Source organism: Melospiza georgiana, chromosome 14, assembly GCF_028018845.1.
Source record: "Melospiza georgiana isolate bMelGeo1 chromosome 14, bMelGeo1.pri, whole genome shotgun sequence".
NCBI lineage: Eukaryota > Metazoa > Chordata > Aves > Passeriformes > Passerellidae > Melospiza > Melospiza georgiana.
In genome coordinates, this window is record NC_080443.1 from 18227693 (window position 1) to 18255013 (window position 27321).

A 27321-nucleotide genomic window follows, 5' to 3' on the forward strand; every position below is an offset into this window, starting at 1 on the left:
ATGGGCCAAGGGAGCATCACCAAATTCTTCCAGAAAAAGTCGCTCCTCCGCTTCGTGCAGAAATATCAGCCCCTGGGAAGCGGCGAGCCGGAGGAGGAGGTGAGGATTGCCTCTCGCCCGGACCTGCTGGGGTAGTTTGTGTGTTTGGGGTTGGCTCTGTGCGCTTTGCCGGGTTTGTCCCGCTGTGGCCGCGCTGTCCCCGCTCCGTGCGAGGCTCCCGCAGCACGGGGATGAGGTGGGTGCTGTTTGCCAGGGTCAGAGCCATGGGGAGCCTTGTTTCTATGCAGGAATCCAAGAGCTGAAGCCCGAATCCTGCCCAGCAGCTTCGTTCCCTGCTCTGAGGAGCTTCCAAACTAAGGAAGAGCGTGGGAGAGCCCTGGAGTGCCATGGGAGTGTTGGCACGGCAGGGAAATGGAGAGCAGGGCTCCCCTGTCACCAGAGTACCCTGCCACCAGTGCTGGTCACTGGCTGAGGGACTGTGACCCTCAGGATGTGACCCTGGGGCTGTGACCCTCAGGATGTGACCCTCGGGATGTGATCATCAGGTGTGACCCTCAGGCTCTGACCCTTGGGATGTGATCATCAGGTTCTGACCCTGGGGCTGTGACCCTCAGGCTGTTCCTGTACCCTCTGTGCTTTTCCTGCACCCCTCTGTGCTTTTCCTGCACCCTCTGTGCTGTTCCTGCCGTCAGGGCTGGTAGCCAGTGGCCAAGGAGAGTTTTGGCTCAGACCTGCAGAATCCACTGGGAAATATTGCTTTCCTACCCTGAAAAATGCTGCATTGCTGTGCCCTCCCTGTCCTCAGCACAGATGGAGTGGCCAGTGGGGGTTTGGGTGACATATTTGATGTTCTTCTTGGTTTTTCACCACAAAATCTTCCAGTCTGGGATGATCTGACTATTTGCTCAGCACAAGGCTCCCATGGCTCAAGCCCCAGTTTTCCTGGCACGTGGCAGATGGGTTGGGTGCTGTGCCACGTGAACCCCATTTGTGTAATCCCTTCAGCTTAGCCCTGACTGCCATCCCAATGAATTCTAACCACACACTTGGAGAGATTCATGAGCTTTTCCTGAGGGACTGAAGCCTTTCCCAGCTACCATTTCAGCTAATCCCCTTTCTGAGTCTCACCTGTCCAGTGTGGGGTGGGTCAGTGCCACAGGGAGAAGAAAATGAGACACTGAACTCTCACCCTGTGCAGTGCATGGGCTGATGCTGCTCTGCACTGCTCAGCCAGAGCTCAAAACCCCAGGAAAAGAAGATCTTGATGAGGTTACAGAAAGTCCTGTGCCCTGGCTTGGTGGGCAGCTGAAATTTCTGATTGCACGTAGGCAGGAGGCCACTGGCAATTAGGCTGCCTTGTTCTTAGGCTGCACCATTTATGCTCTGCCAAAATAAATAGTGCCATGTATTTACTTCCAAATCTAAACCCCTCTTGAATTTTAGCTCTGGTCCTTGCAGAGAGTGGTGTGTGTGTAACAGAGGAGGGAGGTGAGGAGAGCTTTGGCATGGGGTAGGAGGTAGACAGCAGTGTAAAATGAAAATAAGAACTTGGTAAATCAAACTTATTCCCAGAGTATGATTAAGGCTGGTAAATGACTCCTTTTCCTCCTACTTGATGGCATTTTGCTGCTTCACTTGAAAATAGTTGCAGAGCATTTTCAATCTTATGTGCTAAATATAAATATAAATATAAATATATAAAGTGTATATAATATATATTAAATATATATACTACATATATAATACATATTATATATGATATGATATGATATGATATGATATGATATGATATGATATGATATGATATGATATTATATTATATTATATTATATTATATTATATTATATTATATTATATATATGTGTGTATATATATATATAAAAGATATAAATTTAAAATAAATATATAATATAAATTTAAAATATAAATATAAATATTCTGGTCAAAGCACTGTGCTGGCCATACAGGTGTGATTGCAGGTGATCTGTTGGGACTCCAGGCAGGAGAAATGCCCAATACTCCAAATGGTGACGAAATGCCTTCCCCAACATTTCCTGTGAAGGAAAGCCCCAGAGCTGTCACTGTGGGCTGCTGGCCAGCTCACCTGTGGCCATGGTGTCACCTGGAGATGGCAGAGCACACACCCAGCCCTGTCCAGGCTCTGCTGGCCATGGTTTAACCCTTTCCTGCAGTGCCCCATTCAGAACCAGAGGAATTCAGTCCCCAGTGCAGGAGAATTATTGTGGGGCTGATTTCCACTTTAGGAGAACTGTTTCCTGCAGAAATCTGAAGAACACGCAAAGATTGTTTTCTTCTGAGCATCCCAGAGTGTGTGAAAGTGGGAGAAAAGCCTGTGCGCTGCTTCTTTACATCCCCTTTCCCTCTGCCCACGCACCAGGGGCACCTCAGTGGGCACAGCCCAGAGCAGGACTCTCAAGGGGCTGCAGCTGGGTGCTTCAAATCAGCTTCACTGCAAAACCTTTTTGCACAATCAAAGGCACTGTTTTGAGGCTTGGATCTGCAAGCAGGGGACCAGATCTTTGTTTCGTGTAAAAAATTGGAATTCTGTTGAGAGATGTGCAACAGGGAAGTGGGAAATTGTGTGGGAGGTGCAGAAATGGTGGTGGTGGTGGTGGTGGGAGCTTGGAGAGGGAAGCCCAGCAAGGCAGCTCCTCACCTGCAGGGTGGATTCTGCATTCTGCCTGCACCCCTGGAACATGGCTCTTTTTGCCTGCCATGTCCACCCAAAAACAGAAACGTAAAAGGCTTTGGAGAGAATGGTTTGATTAATTTATTGGGGTTTTGGCAGGATAAAGTTTAATATTTGGAAGGGCTTCATGTAATCTAAATAACCCAGCCCTCTCTGGATTGCAGTCCATTAGCTGCTCCAAAGTAACCCAAGACAGGGAAAGGAATATGCAAAGCCTCGGCCTCAGCAGAGGTGGGGGAAAATCCCGAGCACTGATCTTTTGGGCTGCTTGCCAGAGTACACAAAAAGGGCTGTGTGCTCTGCAGAAAGCCCCATGCTCTCTTTCTTCCACATGGGCTGCTCAGTGGCACAATTGATGGATTGTTTTGGGATGAGGGATGCTCAGGTACCTCCAAGGTGGCTCCCAGCCACACCAGCTGCTCCTTACAGCCCCCAGTATCTCCTGATCTTGCAAAGCAATGGATAAACTGATAATTCCCCTTTTGTTATATATTATATTTGTTATATTTGTCTTCCTACCCTGCTGAGTGGAGTCTGTGCTCTTGTGCAGAGAGGATAAAGGTTATAAATGTAAATGGATATTGTGGATCAGCCACATCTGCTTTGCAATGTAAATACAGAGCCAGGAGAGGTTTGTTTGGGAAGGGATTTGCACAGGACACTGCCTGGCACCCCACATCCATGGGCTGGGATGGGATTGGGGCACAGAGGCAGCACATGCAGAGGATGAGGAGGGAGATGGGGCCCCTCTGATGCATTTCAGGGCTGTTCTGGTGGGAAAAGCTGTGCCATGCTCATGAGGGAGAAACCCTTTATTGGGAGAACTCACCCCAGTGAAGCTGTTCCTGTCACAGCAGCCCCTGGAGCAGGGAGCTGAGAAACCTCAGAGGGCTCAGACACATCCAGGGCCTTTGGCATTTATTTCCTCCACACCTTTTTGAAGGTAAATATTGCTGATAGAGCTGGGCCCTGCTTCCCTTGGGGACTGCAGGCATGTTATCTTCATGTCCAGGTCTCTTCCTGCCCTCCAGCTGCTTTTATTAAAATTTAAACTCCTCCAGGGCAGAGCTGTACCTTGATACCTGTGTGTGTCACCTGCAGCACAGAGCAGCCACATTAATCAGGCTGGCAGTGAATTCCAGGATGTGTTTATCCATGGCAGCCTTGTGTTTTCTTCCCACCAAACCCTTCCATCTCCATAAGTGGCTTTTTGGGATTTCAGTGTCAGGATGTCGACAAAGTTACAGGGAACTGATGGATTTGTACAAGCAGCACACCCAAACAGGGATATAAGTCAAATAAATCCCCCAAAGAGGGATATAATTCCAATAAATCACGAGTTTTAAAAATGGAATGGGTATTTTTGTCCCTTCTCAAGAGGTCTGGTAAGGAGATGTGGAAATAAGGGTGATGTCCAGTGCTAGGATGGCTCAAAAAGGGGAGCAGTGCTGCAGCTTCTCTGGGCAAAATGGGGTCACCAGCTTGAGGAAAATGTCACAAAATGGCCATAAAAAGGGGCTACAACAGATGGATATGGCTAAAGCCTGGTCCAGGAGCAGGGCTTAGAGATACTCTGAGAAACCCCAAAACTGAAACCAACTCCATGCGAAAACAGCCAAGGACATTTTCTGCATTTATGATTTTCTCCATTTATGATTTTCTCCATTTATGATTTTCTGCATTTATGGTTTTCTGCATTTATGTCTCTCTGCATTTATCTCAGGTTTTAGATTGCAAAGCCCTGCATGTTCCTAGAAAGTTCCTGAATATTCAAGTCCCCAAATGCCCCTGCAGGAGGATGAGCCAGACCTGAGTGCATCCCACAGCAAACATCCCAGGGTGCTGGGAGCTGGTGCCCAGTGCCTGCCACAAGCTCTGGGGGTTCCTTTTTTAATGAACACATTAAATTCATTAAACACATTTTTAATGAACACATTTCTGTGCTTTGTGGATGAAGGGAAAAGGGAATGGAGATCCTCTCCCTTGGGAAGGGGGAGATTTCTCCCTTTCTGTACTCAGCCCGATCACAATGCCTTCATCATGGGCCTGGCAGAGGTTTTGGGGATGCTGCTGCTGTGGGAAGTGCATTTTAGAGAAGGAAATGGAGGGAATTAAAAGGGAGAGGCTGGGATGCTGAGGGTTTGGGCTGCCTGGATGGGGCAGGAAGGGTTTACCCTGCTCGGAGGAGCTGCAGAGGCAAAACAGCCCTGGACACAGGAGGGGAGGTTTTGCTTCTCCTGGTTCGCATTTCTAGCTCACATTTTCAGTTCATTTATTGTGTTTTCACGAGGGGAAAAATGTTTTCCTTGCTCTGAGCACTGAGTCTGGGCTGTGAGACAGTGGCAGGGGACAGAGCTGCTCTGGACAGGGCACTCAAACAGAACAAACCTTTCCTGATCAGAACAAACCTCTCCTGATCAGCACCATGAGCTTCCCTTTGTGGCTCCCCAGCTCCTCACAGCCTCTCTCCCCCCACAAGAACCTGCCCCTGACTTTAAGCCTCACAGGTATTAGAATTAGAATTATCTAATTCTAATACCAGAATTAGAGCTGGTATTAAAGCTCTGAGGTTTGGGAAGTGTTGTAGTGACCGAAGGAGCCCAGCTGGCAAGGGGAGGGGAGGGAATGGGATGAAGGCAAAAGCAAGGAGGTGCTGGAAAGCTTTAATTAACACTGCTCTCACCTGACGAGTGCTTTGCTGTGTTTGCTCAGCCCCAGCAGGAGTGTGAGCTGAAAATCATCCAGCAGGAGCAGGAGGTGGCAGTGCTGCCCCCGAAGGACGCCTGTAAATGCCACAAGGAGGACTTGGCAAGAGCCCTCAACGTAAGGATTTGCCCTTGGGAATGTGGGATCTGCTGTGGGAAGGGCCTGAGCTGCAAAATCAGCCTTTAATTGCCTTGCAAACTCCTGGAGTGCCCAATCCTTCTGACTTTTTGTGGGATGGATCCTCTGAGGGTCCCCACCATCAGGGAAAGCTTTAGTGCTTGGCTATGTTTTGGGTTCTGATCTCAGTATTTTTTAAATCCAGACAGAATAGATTTTATCCCTGCTCATTTTATTCCCTTAAAGTTTTGTCAGGATGTATTTATTTTTATTTTCTCTTTAAATACACAGTGCAGTCAGAAAACCCTTCTTTCTTTTACTATTTTACATTTCTACTTCATAGTCTATGGTACAATTTCTGGTACAATGTCTCCCTTTTGGGAATGTACTTTTTTTAATTAACTTGTGCTTACTTCATGGGTTTCTGTGATGGTTGATGGTAAAATTTTATAGTTTAACAAAAATATATATTTAAACAGAAAAACAACAGAAGGATTTATTTTCTTCATGTGGGACTGAGCCATGAAGATCTTGCCTAGTCTGCTAATAGGGGCTTAATATAAATTTGACATAATAAGTTTTCTATAATATGAAATGTTTGGGTTGGGCTTTTTTCCCCTCTAGGTTGATTTACAGACTGGACTCTCTGAGTTTTCCGTGCTCCAGCGCCGGTCAAAACATGGCTGGAATGAATTTTCAGTAGAGAACACAGAGCCAATATGGAAGAAATATCTGGACCAGGTGAGGATTTTCTGCACAGATCCTCATTTCTTGGCAGAAACAAAACCTGGCTGGGTTTTGCTGAGCGTGTGCCTGCATTGAAATATTCAGGGTTTCTACTTCTAGAGGCTGAGCCTTGGAACAGGCTGTGCCCTGGGCACAGGAACTGCTCCTTCCCCTGGGAAAAGCCACTGTGAGGCTCCTCTGCAGCTCCCTGAGGGTGCAGATAACATCTGCAGACAGAAATGGTCCTTTTTATCCCCACACAGCCCACAAATCAAGCTGTAGATCAGATTGCTGGAGCATATTTATTCTCTTTAAGGCAAGTGAGAAATTCGTGAAAGGTTTGAGGAAAACCAGTAGCTGGAAGATGCTCTGGTTTTGGAAGATGCTCTGATTTTGGCTGTCCTTCTAGGAAAGGGGCAGCTGTGGAGCTCAGGGGAGTTTTAGGGTTGATGCCTTGTGAAGGCTGACCCAGAACAGAGACTAGATGGAGATAAAGAATAAAGTAGAGATTTATTCAGAAGCCTCAATTGATCCACCTTGGACAGCACAAGAGCCCAGCCAGGGCTGCACCCAAGGTGAACCAAAATGGTCCCAAAATGAACCCAGGATGAACCAAAATGGCCCCAAAATGAACCCAGGATGAACCAAAATGGTCTCAAAATGAACCCAAGATGAACCAAAATGGCCCCAAAATGAACCCAAGATGAACCAAAATGGCCCCAAAATGAACCCAGGATGAACCAAAATGAACCCAAGATGAACCAAAATGGTCCCAAAATGAACCCAAGATGAACCAAAATGGCCCCAAAATGCACGAGCGCTCCCGGGGTCTCTCCCTGGGATCAGTTCTGCTCCATTTGCACCTTGCAGTTCATTGTCCCATTCCAGCTTTAGCCCCTGCAGTCCCACCCTGCTTGTTTTTCTCTCTCCAGCCCACGGTGTTTGTGCTCCTGGGCTGAGATTTGGATCATTTGTCCTTGGTGCCCAGCTGGAGCAGGAATTGTTTTGTGTCCCTGCTCTGTGCACAGAGCTCAGCATCCCCTGATGTGAGCCCAGACCCACACACTAAAGCAGCACAGAGTGTGAAAAATACAAAAGCTAAACCTGAGGCGTCAGGGTCTCTGCCAGTGACACACCAGTGACAGGGACATTCAGAAATGGTGCCATGGGCTGTGACACCCACAAATTCACACCAACTGCCCCAAAAGCCAGGCAGAAAGTGATATTTGTCATCTTGTCTTTCCCCAGCTGAGTTATCCTTGAATTTTGCTTTTATTATCTATTTCTCATCAGTATTTAATACATCTTTCACCTCTCTGAGATCTTTTAACCAGACAAGGGCCTTTTGTTTGTTTTTATTTTTCATTTCTAACCAGTGATTTGACTGATCTTGCTTAGCTGAATCACAAGGATTTGAGTTGCTTTGAAAGACTTCATTTTTATTTCATAGTTCATCCCTTTTTTCAATATGATTGATATTCTTAAGCTTTTGGTAAGGATCACTAAATCTCTCCAAGGATTCTTTTATTCCTGATAAAAAGTGAGATGGTGTTTTTTATTTCTGCTCAGCCTTAAGAACCAGTTTCTCCTACAGGGGCACCAAAGGGATTTGTTAGTACATCTCTGATCCTCCTGCAACCTTTTGGTGCCTCTGCTCCTGCACCATTCACACCCAGCAGCCCTTTGCTGTTGCTTTTTCCAGTTGCTATTTTCGTAGATATCCCCTTTGCCTCATTTTTCTAAAGAGAAATTGAGGGACTTTCACCTTTGGATCCATCCAAGAATAAATTTAAACCCTGGCTTTCCTGCTCAGCATCACCACACATCTGTTGCACAAAGCAGGCAGATTTATCTTCATCCATTTAATTCCTTTCCATCGATTCCCACATCAGTTAAGCAGAGCTGTAATTTTCTCAGGTAGCAAAAGGGGCCTCAAAATCTCTGCTTAGAAATGAAACGAGTGAGCACCTGACTCCCACAGCCCTCGGTCCAGTGAGGATTTGAGCAGATTAATTAAAGAAAAAATGAAAAAGAAGAAGAAAGAGGATTTCTGGTTTCAGATTCTAAAAGGACAGTAAAGGTTTTGTTTGTTCTTATTGTGCATCTAAGAAGCTTTTGGAATCAGCTCTGTGTCTGCAAAGGGGAGCAGTGCCTGTGCAAAAAGGGGAGAAGTGGGGGGATTCAGGTGTTTTGGGGTGAACTTCACAGAATTATCAGGTTGGAAGAGACCTTCAAGACCAACACAGCCCCAACCCCTCAATTCAACCCTGGCACCCAGTGCCACATCCAGGCTTTGTTAAACACACCCAGGGATGGGGACTCCACCACCTCCCTGGGCAGCCATTGCAGAACTTGATCACTCTTTCTGTGAGAAACTTTTCCCTAATATCTACCCTATATTTCCCTTGGTGCAGTTTGAGACTGCATCAGAGTTTTTCCTGCTGGTCCCCGAGGCCACCAAATCCCTGTGGGGCAGGAACTGCAGAACCTGACCATGATGTAAGGAGGGTCCTGCAGCAGAACCACGCAGGGACCCTTCCTGAAGGACACTTTCTGAGGGACCCTTCCTGTGGGACCCTTCCTGAGGGATCTTTCCTGAGGGACCCTTCCTGTGGGACCCTTCCTGTGGGACCCTTCCTGAGGGACCCTTCCTGAGGAACCCTTCCTGCTGGGACCCTTCCTGAGGGACCCTTCCTGTGGAACCCTTCCTGAGGGACCCTTCCTGAGGGACTGAGGAACCCTTCCTGCTGTGCCCTCCCTGCTGGGCCTTTCCTGAGGAACCCTCCTCATGGGACCCTTCCTGAGGGATCCTTCCTGCTGGAACCTTTCCTGCTGGGCCCTTCCTGAGGGATCCTTCCTTTGGGATCTTTCCTGTGGAGCCCTTCCTGAGGGGCCCATCCTGAGGGATCCTTCCTTTGGGATCTTTCCTGTGGGGCCCTTCCTGAGGGATCCTTCCTGAGTGATCCTTCCTGAGGGATCTTTCCTGAGGAACCCTTCCTGAGGAAACCTTCCTGCTGGGTCTGCAGCCATCTCACTTTCAGCACCTCTCCTTCCATATTTCCCCTGTGTTCTCAGTTCAAAAACCCCCTCATCCTCCTGCTGCTGGCCTCAGCTCTGGTGAGCGTCATCACCAAGGAGTACGAGGACGCCGCGAGCATCACCATGGTGAGTGTCACCTGTCCCCCATCACCACAGTGGGTGTCACCTGTCCTTTATCCCCGTAGTGGTGGCCCCATCACCCATATGACACCTGTCCTTTGTCCCTGTGATGGTGGTCCCTGTCCTTGTCCCCACAGTGGGTGGCCCCTGTCCTTGTCCCCATGGCGGGTGTCACCTGTCCCCCATCCCCACACTGGATGTCACCTGTCCCCACGGTGGCAGCCCCTGTTCTTTGTCCCCACGGTGGTGGCCCCTGTCCTTTGTCCCCATGGTCCCTGTGCCCACACCTGTCACCTCTCTGTTCGCAGGCCGTGCTCATCGTGGTCACCGTGGCCTTCATCCAGGTGGGTTGTGCAGAGCTCTGCAGTGGCCATGGCCAGCAGCACAGGGCCCTCTGCTGTAACTTGGCTCTCCTCTCCCTCTCCTTCCCAAGGAATATCGCTCAGAAAAGTCCCTGGAGGAGCTCAACAAGCTGGTGCCCCCCGAGTGCAACTGGTGAGCCAGGGAGGGGGCTGAGAGGGCAGCACCAAAGGGAGAAGAGAATTATTCCAGGCTGTGGTGCACATAGTGAGGAGCTGGTCTCTGGAGGGGTGGCACTGTGAATGGGTGCAGCTCTAGGTTGGGGATGAAATAATCAGTATTGATCAGAAATTATTAGAATTTTTGTTTAACTATTAGGAAAAAATTAGAAATAAGGAGTAGGCACCCTGTGGAATTAATAAATGCTAAGACAGGACAGTCCCAGAAAAATCTGCTCCACATCCCTGCAGCATCCTCTCTCCCCAGGCAGGAAAAACCTCACCTGTGTGTGTATTATTTTCTTTAGGGTAGTTTTTCCTTAGAAGATCTGGGCACAAAGCAACACCCGAGTGCAGTGCAGGTGGGATGGGGTTCCTGTCCTGCCTGGTGCTGCACACACGTGTCAGGCACAGGCACAGCCAGGTCACAGCCCATGGAGCAGCTGCAGGGTGCATCAGACACCGCTTTCCCCACTTTGATGTTTGTTATCAGTGCTGGAAATCACAAGAAACGTTTTCCTTAGAGAGGTGTGGGGTTTTCCTCTGGTCCAAAGTTCACCCTGGAGCTTACAAACCCCACTGTTGGTTCTTTGTTTATTTATGATATGACACCAGAAGCATCCAACTGCCTGGAAGGCTCCACTTTGAATGCAGCAGTGGAATGCCAGGGGTAATTCTAGCTTTAAAACGCCTCTTTTTTAGGTTCAAGAGTCTGAAATTCATTATTTAAAGCATGTAAGCACAACTTCTTATTGCTCCTCTAGTGTATAAATAAAGTTTATAGTTTATAAAGTCACTCCTGAAATGTAAATCATCCATAACCTGCCCATCTATTTACGAATTAAAACCAAGCCCAAGCTGAACATAATCCTCTGCTCATTGCTATGAAGATTTTCTGTTCTTATTTACATTGGAAGCTCTTTGGGGCAAGGCTTTCTTGCCAGCCACATTCCCAAGCTTGCAGAAGGAAGAAAACCCTCACAGCCTGCTTCCCTTTCTTCTTTTTGTTCCTTTTGCCTCATGTAGCCTAAGGGAAGGAAAACTGCAGCACCTTCTAGCACGAGAGCTGGTGCCTGGAGATATCATCTACCTGTCTGTGGGTGACAGGGTTCCTGCAGACCTCAGGCTCATCGAGGTAAATTCAGCTGGAAACCAGCCTGGCTGGCAAAGCCTTGTCTTAACAGTGCCAGAAATTCATCTTTTGAATTAGGTTACAGATCTGCTGGTGGATGAATCCAGCTTTACTGGGGAAGCTGAGCCTTGCAACAAGACTGAGGGTGTGCTGCTGGAGGCTGGGGACATCACCACGCTGAGCAATGTGGTTTTCATGGGGACCCTGGTGCGATACGGGAAGGGGAAAGTGAGTCCTGACATCACTGATTTTTTCCTTTCCTGGGCATTAATTAGAGATTATTTTGGTGTGGGCATGGAGAAACAGGAAAAGGTGAATGGCAGAGGTGAGGGTGGATGTTGAGAAGGAATTCTTCCCTGTGAGGGTGGGGATGCCCTGGCACAGAGAAGCTGTGGCTGCCCCTGGATCCCTGGCAGTGTCCAAAGCCAGGCTGGATGGGCCTTGGAGCAGCCTGGGACAGTGGAAGGCGTCCCTGCCCATGGCAGGGGCTGGAACAAGAAGCTTAAGGTCCCTTCCATCCCAAACCCATCTGGGTTTCTCTAGGTTTTTCCACCTCCATCTCTCTTCTTCCCTTTTTTCAGGGCGTGGTTATTGGCACGGGCGAGAATTCGCAGTTTGGCGAGGTGTTCAAGATGATGCAGGCTGAGGAGGTAACACAGTCCCTGGCTGGGGAAATTCTGGATGCCCTGGATGAAAGTTTGTGAGCAGGAGCAGTCCCAGGAGCCAGTGCACTGGGCTCAGTTCTGCTCCTGCCACACAATGCCCGTGTGAGTGAGGGACACCAAAGTGACAGAGAAGGACAGGACAGGCTCTGCCCTTGGAGGGTTGAGGGTAGGAAAAGCACAAGGGACCATGGATTGAAACCAGCACTGTTGGGTCACTTGTTCTGAGCTAACCATCTTCTCCCCATCCCACAAAACACCCAAAGAAGAACCAGTCCTCTCTAATTTTTCCAGACTCCCAAGACACCTCTGCAGAAGAGCATGGACAGGCTGGGGAAGCAGCTGACCCTGTTCTCCTTTGGGATAATTGGTGAGTGGGATGCAGGGCTCACACTTGCATGGCTGGCTGTGGGATCCCTCTGTGCTCTCCCAAAAGCCCTGGTGGGTCTGGCTTACCTGGACTTTGGGGCTTCCAGCAGGGACAGCACTGAAGGAGAGATTTGGGTGCCTCATTGGGTTTTAGTTCCACAACATCAGCTAAAACAGGTTAGGGAATTTTTAAATTCTTTTTTTAATCAAATCCTTTATACCTCCAGGTTTGATAATGCTCATTGGCTGGCTGCAAGGGAAGCATCTCCTCAGCATGTTCACCATTGGAGTCAGGTAAGGACTGGAGAGCCCTTCTCTCTTTCATTTCTAATGAAACATCCCAAAAAATTCCCTGTTCAAAACAATTAACTTTTCACATAAGAGAACTTGAGTAAAACCTTTCATAAATACGTATTTCTCATGCACTGGCAAAATTATTGTGAGGTTTAAACAGAGTGGAGAAAAACAGAACCAAGCTTGAGGGTTTGTTTAATTTTGTAAACTGTTATCTCAAAAATCTTCACTGGCATCTCTGCCTCATCCTGCTGTGGGTGCCCTTTCCTATCTGTGCTGTGAATTTAGTGGGAGTGTACCAACAGCAAATATTACTCTTTGCTGTTCCCACTGGATTTACATCTAAAGAAAGGAATGCACACCTCATACAGCATAAAGAGGCATGCACAGCTTCTTAATCAAACACAATAAAAATGTGTTTTCAGCAGTGCCCATAAAACCTGTTAACTTGGCGTTGTCATGGCTCTAAAATAATTTCTTAAATAAAAAATGTTCTATGGAAAGAAAAAAAAAATCCTGGGTGAGGAAACAACAGAGAAGCCAAACTGATTCGGTGCAAGGAAAGTGGTAAATTCTGAGTTTTGGAGGGCAGATAATGGTTTTATAAGCTCTCCTGGATTGCATTTGCACATGCCTAGAAGCATTCAGAGCTTCCCAAGGAATATCTAATGTCTGGTATACAGACTGGGCTGGATTTTTCCAGCTCATCAGGTGTTGCAGGTTTTGATGATGGGGACATTTGGGGAGCTGGTTTTGTCCCCCACATTGTGGGTAAGAGAGGAGGTGAGGGGCTGTGGTCAGAAGCCAGTGGTTAATATGTGAGCCCTGATGCCAAGGAATATTCAATTGCCATCCTCAGAAAGTTAAATAAATGAAATTAAATCCAGTCTCTACATCCCTGCTTAGCCAGAAATTACTTCTCTTTGTCAATGCAAAGAAGAAAAATAACTGCTCTGTCAAAATCATCCAGGAAAAGCTCAAAGGGCTGGATAAACATCCTGCTTTTGTATTTACAGTGTGCCAGGGGTATCCCCTTAGGAAAACTCAGCCCTGGGGATGTCCCTTTGGCACCTTTGGGTCAGTACTGTGGTTCGGGCCCTGTGTTGAGGCTGTTGTGTCTCTGCTGTCCCCAGCCTGGCCGTGGCTGCCATCCCTGAGGGGCTGCCCATCGTGGTCACTGTCACCCTGGTGCTGGGAGTGCTGCGCATGGCCAAGAAAAAGGTGATTGTGAAGAAGCTGCCCATAGTAGAGACCTTAGGTAAGGCTGCAGAGGGGCCACACGGCCTGGTCACCTGCCAGGCTCCCAAATCTGAGCTGGGCAGCTACAGGCTGATCCAGAAAAATAAATTTGGAATAGGGTTACTGGGACAGAGCAACCCACTCAGAATTAAATGCATTTTCTGCCCTGTGTTTCCCTTAGTTTGGCGGTGTGAACATGGTTGGAATGGTGCAATCCAGCCCACGGGGAGCAGGCACACATTGGGTTATAAAATCTTTGTTTCTCCTTCCTCTCCATGAGTGGGATCCTCCTGCAGATCCATCCTGCCCACTTCTTCAGTGTCTGGCTAAAGAAACCTCCCCAGCCCCTTCCTGACAGCAGAAATAAAGCCATTTTTCCTTCTGCAGGCTGGGTGGAAATCTCCTTGATATCCAAAAAGTCACGGAGAGGGGGACAGAGGGGACTTGAGGAGGTCCCAGCACATCCTCACGGCTGCAGGGCACAATACACCAGGATGGAATTGTTCTTCCAGCTCCCCTTAGCTTTAATTTGTCCCTCACTCCCAGGTGACTGTACCCCAGGCTTTGCTGCTCTGCCCTGCTCAGGGTGGCAGGGATATGGAGGAGGAGACACAGAGTCTCTTTAGCACCACTCATCAAAGGCACAATAAACACCAAGGCTGGGCCGTGCAGTTCCCAAAATCTGCTGCACAGCCACGTCCTGCAGCTAAAACCTGTCCTCTTAGGAAACACTGCCATTGTTTGAACTGCCCTTGTTTGTTCTGCAGTTAAGGAATCTTATCACCCTGATTTTATTGTCTCTGCCCTGACCCAGGACATCTGAAAGGGCTTTTCCCTCCTGAGGGAATTTGTTCTGCTAGGGCTGCGCCCACAGAGGCGGAACTGCAGGTGCAGAGAAAGCACAGCCAAAACTGTCTGGGAAACTTCTGAAAAGGAGAAAAACAATCCTTTTTTAATTATCACTCACTGAAAATGAGGTACTGGAGGTCACAGCTTTGCTTTCTGCTAATCCTTCCAAAGTGTGATTCATTTAATTGCAGCCCAATCTGCTTTATTTTCTCTCCAGGTTTTTACCTGGAGGTCATTGTGCTCATGGGGTATGTGCCTGAGCACTGTGATCACCTCCAGAGCCAGGGATGATATTCACACTCAGGAGGGAGCTGGAGCCTGATGCTTATTTTGTATTAATTTCCTCCCTTCTTGGGAGTAGAAACTATCTGGAAAGTGGTGCCTCTGCTAATTCACCCTCTTGTGGTATTTTGTAAACGGGCTCTAGAAAAATGTGCTTTGCTGGATCAGGATTGGCACAAAGCAGAGTAAAGGGGCAGATTCTGTTCTTGGATGTGGATCTTTGAGTACTTTTTGTGATCACCTTTTAACCGATCACCTCTCACAGTCCCTTGGTGAGGCAGGGAAAGGCTGCAATTCCTGATTTAGAGAAGCAAGGCTTAATTGGCAGGGTGGGAATTGGGTCTGTCTTTTGGAATAGAGCAGCTCTTCTGTTCTGTGATACTGCAACTCAGAAACATTGACCAAGACAATGTGACCCTCTTCAGGTGTCCCCTACCACATCTCACACCCCAGTGACGCTCACAATGCCCCAGTGTGCACTCAGATCCTGTCAGGGTAAAGGATCTTTCAATCTTTTCTCCCTTTCACCGGTGCATTTCAAACATCACGAGTGAAAGTTGTTCTCCCCCCTCTCAGTCTCCCTGCTGGGCTGCATTACTGCCCAGTTGTGACTGGATCCATCCCTGCCCCAGGTTGCTGCAATGTCATCTGCTCGGACAAGACGGGCACTCTGACCGCCAACGAGATGACGGTGACGCGGCTCGTGACCTCGGACGGCTGCCAGGCTGAGGTAGGCATGGGGCTGAGGAGCTGGCCCAGCCTCTCCTGCTGGAATCCAGCAGCATCCAACCTGCCTTTGGTTCACTCAGACACAAAGCAGGGAGGCTGGCCACCCCCAAACCCAGCAGTTTCTGTCATACTCTGTACAGAGAAGGGATTTGTCCAGCCCTGGGGACAAGCAGAGGTGGGGCTGAGGGGACAGAACTGCTCAGGTCCCACCGAGATGTTCATTGGAGAAAAGGAGACTCAGAGGTGACCTTATCACTCTCTACAACTCCTGAATGGTGACTGTGGTCAGGTGGGGTTGGTCTCTTTCTCCAGGCAGCAAATGTCAGAACAAGAGGACACAGCCTCAAGCTGCAACAGAGGAAATGCAGGTTGGATATTAGGGAAAAGTTTTTCACAGAAAAGAGTGATAAAATATTAGAATGGCTGACCTGAGGAGGTGGTGGAATTGGAGTTTTTTTGAACACATCCCTGGGTGTGTTTAACAAAGCCTGGATGTGGCACTGGGTGCCAGGGTTTAGTTGAGCTGTTGGGGCTGGGCTGGACTCGATGATCTTGAAGGTCTCTTCCAACCTGGTCATTCTGTGAATTCTGTGATTGGCATAACTGTTCCCTGCAGTTACTGTAAATTCTGAAACCTGCCACTGACCTGTGGATGTGACAGTCTGATCAGAGAGAGAAAGCCAGATAAACCTTCCCAGGAATTGTTCTGGTTTTGAGAAGGTTGAGAGGAAGAATTAAGACAATCTTGCAGCTGGTATTCTGAGCAGTTGTTTTCTCATCAGATGTTTACCAAAAGGTGTCTTCTTAATTAGCCAGTGGTGTGATGGGGTGTTGATTAAATGACCAACCAGGTCGACCTCTATTGTGTATAAAATAATAAGTTTTCAATAAAACTCAATTTAACTTCCTGAAGATACCTGGACTCTCTGTGTCACCTCACTCCTGTTCCTGACCTGTGACACTGACCCTTGCTGCTCCATCTCCTGCAGGAATATTTATTATAACAGCAGCTTCTTTCTCTGCTTGGATCATTCCTCTCTGTGCAAAATGAGGGGAAATGCAAAATGTGAGGCAGAGGAGAGACAGTCAAGAGAGCAGGGCTTGAACAACCCAGTGATGCCAAAGGTCTGCATCTCTCCCTTGAGCTGCAGGAAACTTCTGGAATCTATAGCAAGCAAGTTCCCTATAGGACAAATTCACTCCTTTTGTCCCTAAAAAGCCATTTTAATGTGATATTGTCACTGTCTGCAGCCTTTCCTTTAAGCCTTGCTTTGAGAGAGAAAGAAGAACCCCTGCTCTCCTTCAAAATGAGAATTTTCTTGAGTGCAGCCCCCTGCACACGTCTGCAGCCCAGTCCTGCCTGGCAAAGGGGAGATTTCCCACCTCTCTCTCCCTCCCTCCCTCCCTCAGGTCAGCGGGGTGGGCTACAATGGAGATGGAAATGTTTATCTTCTGCCATCCAAGGAGATCCTTAAAGAATTTTCCAACATCTCCATCGGGAAACTCGTGGAGGTAAGTATAAATTATGAACCAGCTTATCCTAGTTACATTCAGTTTTCAGTTGCACAAATAACTTTGGATAATTACTGGGGAAAAAAAAACAAACCTACTTTTGTAATTCTAAAATGGACTGGCTTGCTAAAACATTCTCATGGAAAGACTGAATGTGATGTAATTCCTGAAGTTAGGAGTGAAAGGCAATGATCATAAGGCATGCAGGGAGAGACCAGAGCCACCAGTTTCAGGAGTCAATGATATTCTGAATAAAAATACAATTCTGGCAGAGGAGAAACCAATAGATTTTACCCTGTTCAGGTTTTTAATGTGCACAGTTTCTAGACATTAGCCAGCTACACAGTCAGTTTATAAATTTATTGTGATGTTCTCTGGGTTTTGTGTCAGCTTTACATAAAATTTTGAACATTCAGCTGCAGGCTAAAGTGGAGTGTTTGGGTGGTGAAATGATTCAAGCTGGAATCTCAAATGGAGACTAGGTCCTGTTTTATTCATACTGCACATTAGAAACAATAGGAGGAGAGACTGAGCCTTCATTTTCATGATCTGTGAGCTCATTAGATGTATCTTATGTTTTCTTGATGTTAATTTATCCTAAGCATAATATTTTACCAAAATACTGGTGTATTATATGCATTAAGTGGCTTTAGAAAACACAGGAACTGATCTCAAGTGATGCTGCTGAGTTTTTCCCAAAACTTTTGGGATGTGGCTCCTTTCATTCCCCAACCTTCCATCTTCCAACCTTCATTCCTCTTCTTCCATTTCATTTAAAGACATTAAAAAGCTGTGACTTCAGTAATGACAAAAATATCCCATGCAAACCTGTCCCTTTCTCCAGGCTGGCTGTGTAGTCAATAATGCTGTTATCAGGAAAAACACTGTGATAGGACAGCCCACAGAAGGAGCTCTCATTGCCCTGGCAATGAAGGTAAGACCCTTGGAGTTTAAAATTTCCCTGAAATTCAAATAAATAAGTAAATAATTTTTAAAAAGCTGGATTTGTGAGGTCTGGCAGCAGAGTGAGACTGCTGTTTATTCCCCAGGCTGGTTTTGGTCCTCCCCTGTCCCCTCTGCCACAGATGTTTCCTCTCCCAGCCATCCTTTAGTCATGGACAAACACTTTGCTTGAGCTCCTGTGCTGACAGCAATCATTGCCTGGCTTGGTTAATCCTGCACTTAGGCTGGGTAATGCATTTCTTTTGGGCTTAGATGGGAAAACCTTTTTAATATTTCCTGCACGTGCCAATGAAGAGTCCAGGAGGAAGAGAAGAGTTAAAATGGGCAGGAACAGGCCAGGCCAGATTGCATGGCGGAGGGTCACCCTCATTTTGGGGCATCTGCTGGTTTGTACTTTTTCCTTGTCACGATTATGTAAAACAAGATGATTTTATGGATATTGCACTCACACTCCTGGGCAGAGCTGTGAAACACCCCAAGGTGTCACCTCATTGGTGTCACCTCATCAGTGTCACCCAGGTTGTGGCTTCAGCCCTCAGGTCCCTGATGAAAGGATGCCCCTGCAAACATCTGATCTTACTCCTGCTTTTAAAGCTCATAACTCTAGCAGTGAAACCATGATTTTTCAATTTTTTTTCTTTTTAAACAATGGCATTTCCCTTCCCCAAATGCTGAGTTAAAACCTTCCTCCTGCTCTGGAATTCAAGCCAAGCAATAACAGAATATGAGGGAGGGTGTCTCTCCTATTTTTCTTTTTAATGTTTTGGTTTGGTGGGAGCTGGGGACAGATGTGATCAAAAGCAGCTTCCAATGTCTCCCACTTCACCTGGCACAGGAGTGTATTGATTTGGACTGAAAGGTTTTGTTGTGAATTGCATTTTGAGTGTAATTCATCAGGAAATAATTCAAAACCACATCCACGACTGACCATTCTGTTATTTGCTATTTCCTTCTTTCAAGTAGAGGTGCTGGGAAATAACCCAGAAAAGAAACCCAGAAATCTGCTCAGCCATAGATTTAGGGAATGGATTTGAACCTCCTTTGACCCAAAGCCTCACAAAAAGGCAGGGCAGCTCCCTATTCCTTAAAAAAATTATCAGGAATCAAGCTTCAAACTCCAGTTTAATTTATCCCATATCAGCCACACCTAAAGGGAAAAAATAGTTTGAAATATGAATTTTGCTCTCCTTGTGTTTTCTCTTGAGCTCTGTGGTATCTGACAGCCTGGAAGGACACAGTCAACAGTCAATCCTTGTGATATGGAAAATATATCCAGGTTTTGGCAATGCTCAGCCTCACAGAGCTCTTTTTGTTTTACCTTGCTTCAGATGGAATTAGCTGACATAAAGGACATTTATGTAAGAAAGAAGGAAATTCCATTCAGCTCCGAGCAGAAATGGATGGCTGTGAAATGCACACTGAAAAATCAGGTAAAGCAAACAGAGGCAGGGGCTGGTTTTGTGTTTCTAATTGTGCACCTCAACAATGGGCATGAAATGGTATCTCCTCAGCAAATAATGTTTTCAGGAGTTAACTGTGTCTGGAGAAAACAGAACAAACCTCAAAATTCCCAGCTTGGGGGGATTTTTAGCCTGTAAAACTGAGTTTGAATGGGACGGGGGAATACTTTTCATACAGTGGTTCAAGCAGGAAAACAAAAGCTTTTCAGAGATAAGTGACAGGGAGAGAAAGGTCTGGTGTGTGGGAGGAAAGGTTGGCCCTTTGTCCCTTACTGGGTTAAGGAGCTCATTTTGGCTGATATTATGCTCTGGTTTAAAAACTCACCAACCTTTTCATCTCCATGCTGTCTGTGAGGGCTGAACATGAAAAATGGCCAGAGCAAAAATATCCCATCCTATCCATAATATATGCTCCTGGGCATCTCTTGGAACAGGTAAAATAGGAAACAGGATCTTTTCTACCTAAAAACTTATTCTAAATGTGCTCTTTTTTTGGATAAAGTGTATTTTCTCCTTGCTTTCAAGGATCAGGAAGATATTTACTTTATGAAAGGAGCATTTGAGGAAGTTATCCAGCACTGCACTCTGTACAACAGTGGTGGCATCTCTCTGTCACTCACACCCCAGCAAAAAGCCCTGTACCAGCAGGAGGAGAAGAGAATGGGCTCCTCAGGACTTAGAGGTCAGTCCTTACTGCTCCTATCTGGCTTTAAACTTTTCTGCTCTGTTGTGGTTAGGATGGGCAGGGGCTCAGTCCACACAAAATCACAGAAGGGTTTGGGTTGAAGGGACTTTAAAGTTCATCTCATCCCACCCCTGCCATGGCAGGGACACCTTCCACTGTCCCAGGTGCTCCCAGCCCTGTTCAGCCTGGCCTGAGACATCCCAGGATCCAGGGGCAGCCACAGCTGCTCTGGGAACTCTGTGCCAGGGTCCCCTCACCCTCCCAGGGAAGAATTTATTCCTAATCTCCAATCTAAATCTCATATTTCACCTTAAAGCCCTCAGTTCTTAGCATCACTTTCATGGTCTCTTCCCGACTCTTGTCAGAGTGCCAAGGGCCATGCCTTAGGTCTGCTAGCTGATCTGGTTTTTTGTGCTGGGTTTAAATTAGTGAGTTTGAAAGGAGCTGAAAACAAGCCCTGGAAATTGAGTGTTTCTCTTCCATGGAGAGCTGTGATTGTCTGGGACACGCTCTGGGTGCTGCATTGCAGAGCTTTGTGCTGGGCTCAATCTAAGCACTGCTCTGCCAATTTTGATTTTGGAGAAGACAGCAACAAAAATCCACTTTGGAAGGAGTTCCAAACATGGATTTGGGAGCTGAGATTTCTGTTTGAAGCTTGGTTCAATCCTTTACTGGGCCGAAATCTCTGGATCTTCTGATCCCAGGTGCCTGTCAGGGCACAGCCCACAGGAACTTTATCCATGTGTCACCTCCTTCATCACCAGAACATCCCCTCAGAAACACCTCAGACTCCCACACAGTGACACAGACACCATTCCCAGCTCGTAAGGAGATGAGGACAAGCCTTGACAGCTGGATTTGGAGGATGGTGGAGTCAATGCACAGATTCTCCCACCCTGTGTCCTGTGGTTAGGAGCTCCTGTGCAGCGCTTGATTTGCAATATCCAAATTATCTGCCCTCGTGGCAATGGCAAATTACTGCTCTGAGGGGAAGTGATTAACTCAGGCAGCTGCTGCAGCTTTTGATTCCATCATCAAAGCAAAGCTGACATGGACCCCTGGCAAAATACCCTTGAGTGATTTAAGGATGATTGAGTGATAACGGGTGTGCACCAGGAACAGAGACAAAATGTTCAGAGCCTGGATGTTTACATGGTGGGAGTTTCACTGGTTTAACTGAATTTACATTTCACATTTTTAGGTTTTTAAAAAAGTGTAAGTTTTTGCAGGAATGCTATTGTTTAACTTAGGAGTTTAACAGTGTCTGGTTTAACATAACATTGCTCAGATTTAATCCATCTGCATTTAGGCGAGACGTGGTAGACAGCTTAAAATTAGTAAGAAAGAAATCCTAAGAGAAACATGTCAAACAGAAATGCTCTCATTCAGAGAAACTATTATTTAATGGACTGAATTTTTGTGTCTATACAAGATCTGATTGTAATGACTAAAGATCTGTTTTTAATGACTTTTGGTGCTGGGAAACAGGCAATTTAATATCTTCTCTAAATATTCCTTTTAAAGCACAGAAATGCATCATTAACAATTTACTCTTGTCCTCTTTTTCCCCCTTCTGTTCCTAGTACTTGCTTTGGCTTCAGGTCCAGAACTTGGCAAACTAACATTTCTAGGTCTGGTGGGAATAATAGATCCCCCAAGGGCTGGGGTGAGAGAAGCTGTGCAAATCCTGTTTGAGTCTGGTGTGTCAGTGAAGATGATCACTGGAGATGCCCTGGAAACAGCTGTGGCTATAGGTACCAAACTTTGCTGCTCTCCTGGGGGTCTGTGGTATGTCTGTCACATCACTCAAGTGTTTTATCCCTTAATAATCACCTTTATCATCGTGTCTGTGTGGTCAGTAGAGGCTTTAAAGGTCACTGAATTTTTGCTTTTCCATTGAAACAAATTTTAAATGGAGTATAGAGCAGCTACAAACTCTGGTCCAAATTCCAGTAAATTAATTCCACTATTTTAGCACCAGAAATGGCAAAAAATGTCAGTGTAAGCCTCTTAAAAGACACATATAGCATTGCTAGGATTATACAATCCACTTATATTTAGAGTGTATCTTTTTTCTTTGCAGGACAGAACATTGGTCTCTGCAATGGGAAGCTGAAAGCCATGTCTGGGGAAGAGCTGGACCAGCTGGCAGAGGCAGAGCTCTCCTCCACTGTCCAAAATGTAATGGCTTTGATTACATAAAAAAAAAAGCTTATTTCCAATAGCTTCCATCTAATACGAGATTATATTTTGCCTTTGTTGTTTTTCAGGTTTCCATTTTCTTCAGAACAAGCCCAAAGCACAAACTAAAAATAATAAAGGTACTAAGAGCCTGTGAAATTCATTGTACACCTCACAAAAACAAGGGGGAGGGAGCCTCAGTTCTGTGGATGATCTGATCTTCCCCAGCAGCATCAGCTCAAACTGAAGGACTGTAAAACCCCAGCTAGAGCACTGGCATTATTTCTCTGAAGGTGTTAGCTGTGGAATTGGACTTGATGATCCTCGCAGGTCCTTTCCACCTCGGGATATTCTGCGATTTTATGATTTTTCTTGCGAGTCTTGGGGCCTGGGCATACAAAAAAAAAAACATAGTGAGGTTTTTTACAACATCAGAATAATGATTTCTGAGGGTTTTACTGCCCCCTTCTAACTTCTGATATTCTATGATTTTATGATTTTTCCTTGCAAGTCTTGGGCCCTGGGCATACAAAAAAACAAAACTAGTGAGGTATTAGCAGCTACAACATCAGGAGAATGATTTCTGAGGGTTTTACTCCCCTCCTCTAACTTCTGCTGGAGTTGTGAGATTCCCTGTACTCCTGAAAAACCTAATTCTTGCTCTGAGCTTTGTGCTCTGTGTGCTGCCGAGTCCGTTTTACCCTCAGAGTCCAGCAGATCTTTCAGTACAAAAGGAGCAAAGCAAACAGTCCAGGCTCTGAAATTGCCAGCATGGCTTGTTCCTGTCGTGGTTTGAGAGCCTGTGAGCTGTCCCTTCCCACAGGCCTTGCAGAGGGCTGGTGCTGTGGTGTCCATGACAGGGGACGGGGTCAACGACGCCGTGGCCCTGAAATCGGCCGATATCGGCATCGCCATGGGACGGGCGGGCACAGACGTCAGCAAAGAGGCTGCCAACATGATCCTCGTGGACGATGACTTCTCAAAAGTCATGTAGGTTTGGAGATCTTCTTACTCTGCAGCTCTTTTCTGGCTGGCTGCTGCAGCAAGCCTGCTTGTTGTGTAAGGAGGGCTGGGGATGGAAGTGGAGAGCGCCAGGGTGGATCTGACTCACCTTTATTGCACACATGGCAATGACTTTCCTTCCAAGTGGTGCTGACCAAGCCATCTTGCACCTGAAAGCCCTGGCTCCTCTAACTGGGGATCTGAGAGCACCTAAAAGCCTTGGTAGATCAGAGCTTTTTTGCTCATAATTTGAACTCAGTGATTCTGGAGTTGTTTTCCAACCTTTATGATTATGTAGCGAACTGGGGATATGAAAGCACCTATAAGTCTGGGTAGAGCAGAGCTTTTTGGTCATAATTTGGGCTCAGTGATCCTGGAAGTGTTTTCCAACCTTTATGATTCTGTAGCTAACTGGGGATCTGAAAGCACTCAAAAGCCTGGGTAGAGCAGAGCTTTTTGGTCATAATTTGGGCTCGGTGATCCTGGAAGTGTTTTCCAACCTTTATGATTCTACCTCACACTCTGCCTCATCCAGGAAGCTCAGAGGACAAACGTAATTTGCAATGCTCTGTTGGTTCATAACAACAGAGTGGGCAGGGTACAGTGAGTATATAAATAGGTCCCAGGCTTGCTTTATGAACCATAACCTGGCCATGTGACCCAGGCTTTCAGATCTATGTGTTGATAAAGGAATTGTAAGTGAGAAGCTGCATTGACAGCCTCCTGCTGAGCTGGGCTCTGAACTTCCTCTGCAATAAGGGCTACAAAAGACAGTTGTGTTTTGAGTGTCACAGGGAGCTCAGTGTAAACAGTGTGAGTGCTCTTGATTTAATAAAATCCCCTCTCCCTTCCAGGAATGCAATAGAAGAGGGAAAGGGAATATTTTACAACATAAAGAATTTTGTCCGGTTCCAGTTGAGCACGTAAGTTCCTGTTTGCTTCAGCTCCTGTGAAAGCAGCTTCAGGGTGAGGCCCTGCACAATGATGTTCTGTGCTTGCAGGAGTATTTCAGCTTTGAGCCTAATTACCCTGTCAACAGTGCTCAACCTGCCCAACCCACTCAATGCCATGCAGATCTTATGGATCAACATCATCATGGACGGGCCGCCAGCACAGAGGTATGGAAGAGTCCAATGAGCAAAATAATCTTGGGTTTAATATGTCCGAATTTGGCCTAGGAGCACAAACTGTTGTGATTCCTCATCAATCACCATCAGTGGTTCAATAAGCTGCACTTCTGTTCTCTCCTGGTCTTTCAAAAAGCATTTCACATTTACTTGAGGTTTTCTGCAATTTCCAGGTTTATCCAGGTGGAATCACTTAACTATTCCCTTTTTTGACTAGCAATGGCCTGTTATCCTGAAAATACCACCAGGGAGTAGTGGGGATATGCCCCAAAATCACAAGACTTAGGAACCTCATCCAACTGCTAATTACAACTACAGCTAAATACAATTACAGCTTCCACATTATGATCAGTCTCACTCTGGGGTGGTCTGATGATTTAATGTTATTTTAGCAGCTCAATATGCAGAAAAGACCTTTGGTATCAGTGATATGGACAAATTTGGGCCTTATGTCACCTTGCTTGAATATTCACACTGTGTCCCAAAGAATTGCACCCTCCAGCTCCATCCTGGTTTCTCAGGATGAACATTTTGGGACCCTGCATTAATTAACACATCCCTCTGCTTCTCTTGGAGGCAGCTTGGGGGTTGAACCTGTTGACAGGGACACCATCAAGCAGCCCCCCAGGTGCATCACAGACACCATCCTCAGCAAGTCCCTGATCCTGAAAATCTTCATGTCAGCAATCATCATCATCAGCGGAACCCTCTTTGTCTTCTGGAAGGAGGTGAGGGCAATCTGCACTCGGATCTTGTTTCCATCAGGGTGGGTGGAGCACTAAGTGAGGGCAGTTTCTGAAGGACATCAGAAGGACTTTCTGGAGTCCATCCCATGGAGAACCATCACTGTGGGCAGAGGGCTGAGAGAGCAGGGTCAGCTCCCAGTTCTGCTCCTGCCTCCCTCTGGTACCTCTAATTTGGTCCTTCCAATCCAGAATGGGAAAACTATTACTTAATCAATACTTTAAGGGACTGTTCACCTCCAGCTTTCCATTTTCCCAGCAGAAAATGCCGAGTACAATAGATTGCTGTTGGTACTTTAAGTTTCAGTAATTGAATTTAGGATGTTCTTTACTCAAAGTCCACATCAGTTTAAGAATTTAAAGTATGGTTGATAAGATCATAAACGTTAAAATTAGCAGAGAGAACTGAATGCTACCTCCAATAGCTAGAACTACATTTACTCTTTTGTTTTACTACCCTTTGATTTGACTGGGCTTGTTAGAGGGAACATTTAATTCTTCTATTGAATTGGAATATTTTTGTAAGGTTAAACTAACCCCTGATTTTTTTTTGTGCTTCCAGAATCCAAAGGGGGGGATAACTCCTCGAACCACAACAATGACTTTCACCTGTTTTGTGTTTTTTGACCTCTTCAACGCCCTGACATGTCGCTCTCAGGTGAGATGGCTCTGTCAGCAGTAATTTCTTGTCTCAAATCACAAACATAAACATTAGAATACCAGCATTTTGCATAGTAAGGGATTTTTTAATGTTATTTAAAGCAGTATGATTTTTATCAACTTTTTATACAGATAAATTATCCATCACAAGTGCAACTACACTTTCAATTACATAGCTCTAAGTTAATGTTTATGTAACTTGAAAAGAAATGGCAATGAAATGTAAAGAAACAGGGTGTCATTTAGCTCCAACAGAGATTGGGAAAAGCTACTTTTTAAATATTTTTTTCCTTTTTTAGACAAAGTTGATATTTGAAATCGGCTTTTTCCGAAACCGCATGTTCTTGTATTCCGTGCTTGGCTCATTTTTGGGACAGCTGGCAGTTATCTACATCCCTCCACTGCAAAAGATCTTCCAGACAGAGAATTTAGGAGTGGTAGGTAAGTTGCAGAATAAATAATGGTTTGTTTTTTTGGTTTTTTTTTGCCTTAAAGTGACTTTAGAAAGCAGATGCCATTCCCAGTTAGCTGCTAGCTCCCAACACATCACTGGTAGGGGAGATCAACCAACAGCTCCAATCTCTGTGTATTTACACAGAGCTGTACCCAAACAGCACAAGTAGTTCATATTATCCCAGCTTAGATTCTGAATATTGATTTACTGCACATAAATGCACGTAAATTGAGACATGCCAAGATTTTCCAGCTCTGTATGATGATATTTCTCAGATCATTATGCAGACACTCCCTTTGTAAAGAGCTGGGTTAAACTTCAGTTTCCCAAATACAACACAGATTTTCATTTCAATCAGCAAATTGCACCCTACCTCACCGTGTTCCATCTACATTGTGCTGTGTCACAAGCAGGGGCAGGGATCCCAAATGATTCCTGTTTCCACCCTCCAAGGGGACCGTCCCAGCTGTGGGTGGCCCTTGTGTGCTGCAGTGCTGTCCCTAACTCAGCTGGCAAGGGCACAGGAGGGCACACAGGGGCTCACCAGCCCAATTCCAGCTGCAGGGAAGCCCTGAGCTGGGATTCCTGCCCAGCTGAGCTCACCTCCACTCCCTCCTCTCCCAGACCTGCTGTTCCTCACCGGCCTGGCTTCCTCAGTGTTCGTGGTGTCCGAGCTCATCAAACTCTGTGAAAAGCGCTGCTGCCCCCAAAAGCACACCAGGGGACGTCACAACTGACTGAGACTGCTCTGAAATGCACCTGGAACACGGCTGTGACAATCCCAATCCACCACTGCTGCCCCCCAAAGCACACCAGGGGATGTCACAACTGACTGAGACTGCTCTGAAATGCATCTGGAACACAGCTGTGACAATCCCAATCCATGGCTTTGTGACCCACACATCCTTCCTGAAGGTACTCAAGTGCAGCTGTACCAACAGTCCTTACACCAGAGACTCTTCCACCCCCTGCACGTGAGCTGTCTGCAGAAACCTCCAGAGTGGCTCCTTTTTTAAACCAAGAGCAGGTATATTTTTATAAC

General features: G+C 46.4%; 1 protein-coding gene across 1 annotated transcript; it reads left to right on the forward strand.

Moving 5' to 3' along the window:
• ATP2C2 (ATPase secretory pathway Ca2+ transporting 2) lies at positions 1 to 27297 on the forward strand. Its single transcript, XM_058033870.1, has 27 exons — positions 1 to 99; positions 5423 to 5533; positions 6158 to 6274; positions 9335 to 9424; positions 9727 to 9762; positions 9852 to 9913; positions 10963 to 11071; positions 11147 to 11296; positions 11650 to 11718; positions 12025 to 12100; positions 12327 to 12393; positions 13527 to 13651; positions 15396 to 15493; positions 16903 to 17004; positions 17849 to 17938; positions 19296 to 19397; positions 19953 to 20109; positions 21696 to 21866; positions 22196 to 22293; positions 22383 to 22433; positions 23117 to 23283; positions 24150 to 24218; positions 24297 to 24413; positions 25003 to 25150; positions 25728 to 25823; positions 26125 to 26266; positions 26904 to 27297. Exons 1-27 carry the CDS (start codon positions 1 to 3, stop codon positions 27014 to 27016), a joined length of 2832 nt encoding a protein of 943 aa, XP_057889853.1. The 3' UTR covers positions 27017 to 27297.
• Positions 27298 to 27321: the final 24 nt, after the last annotated feature.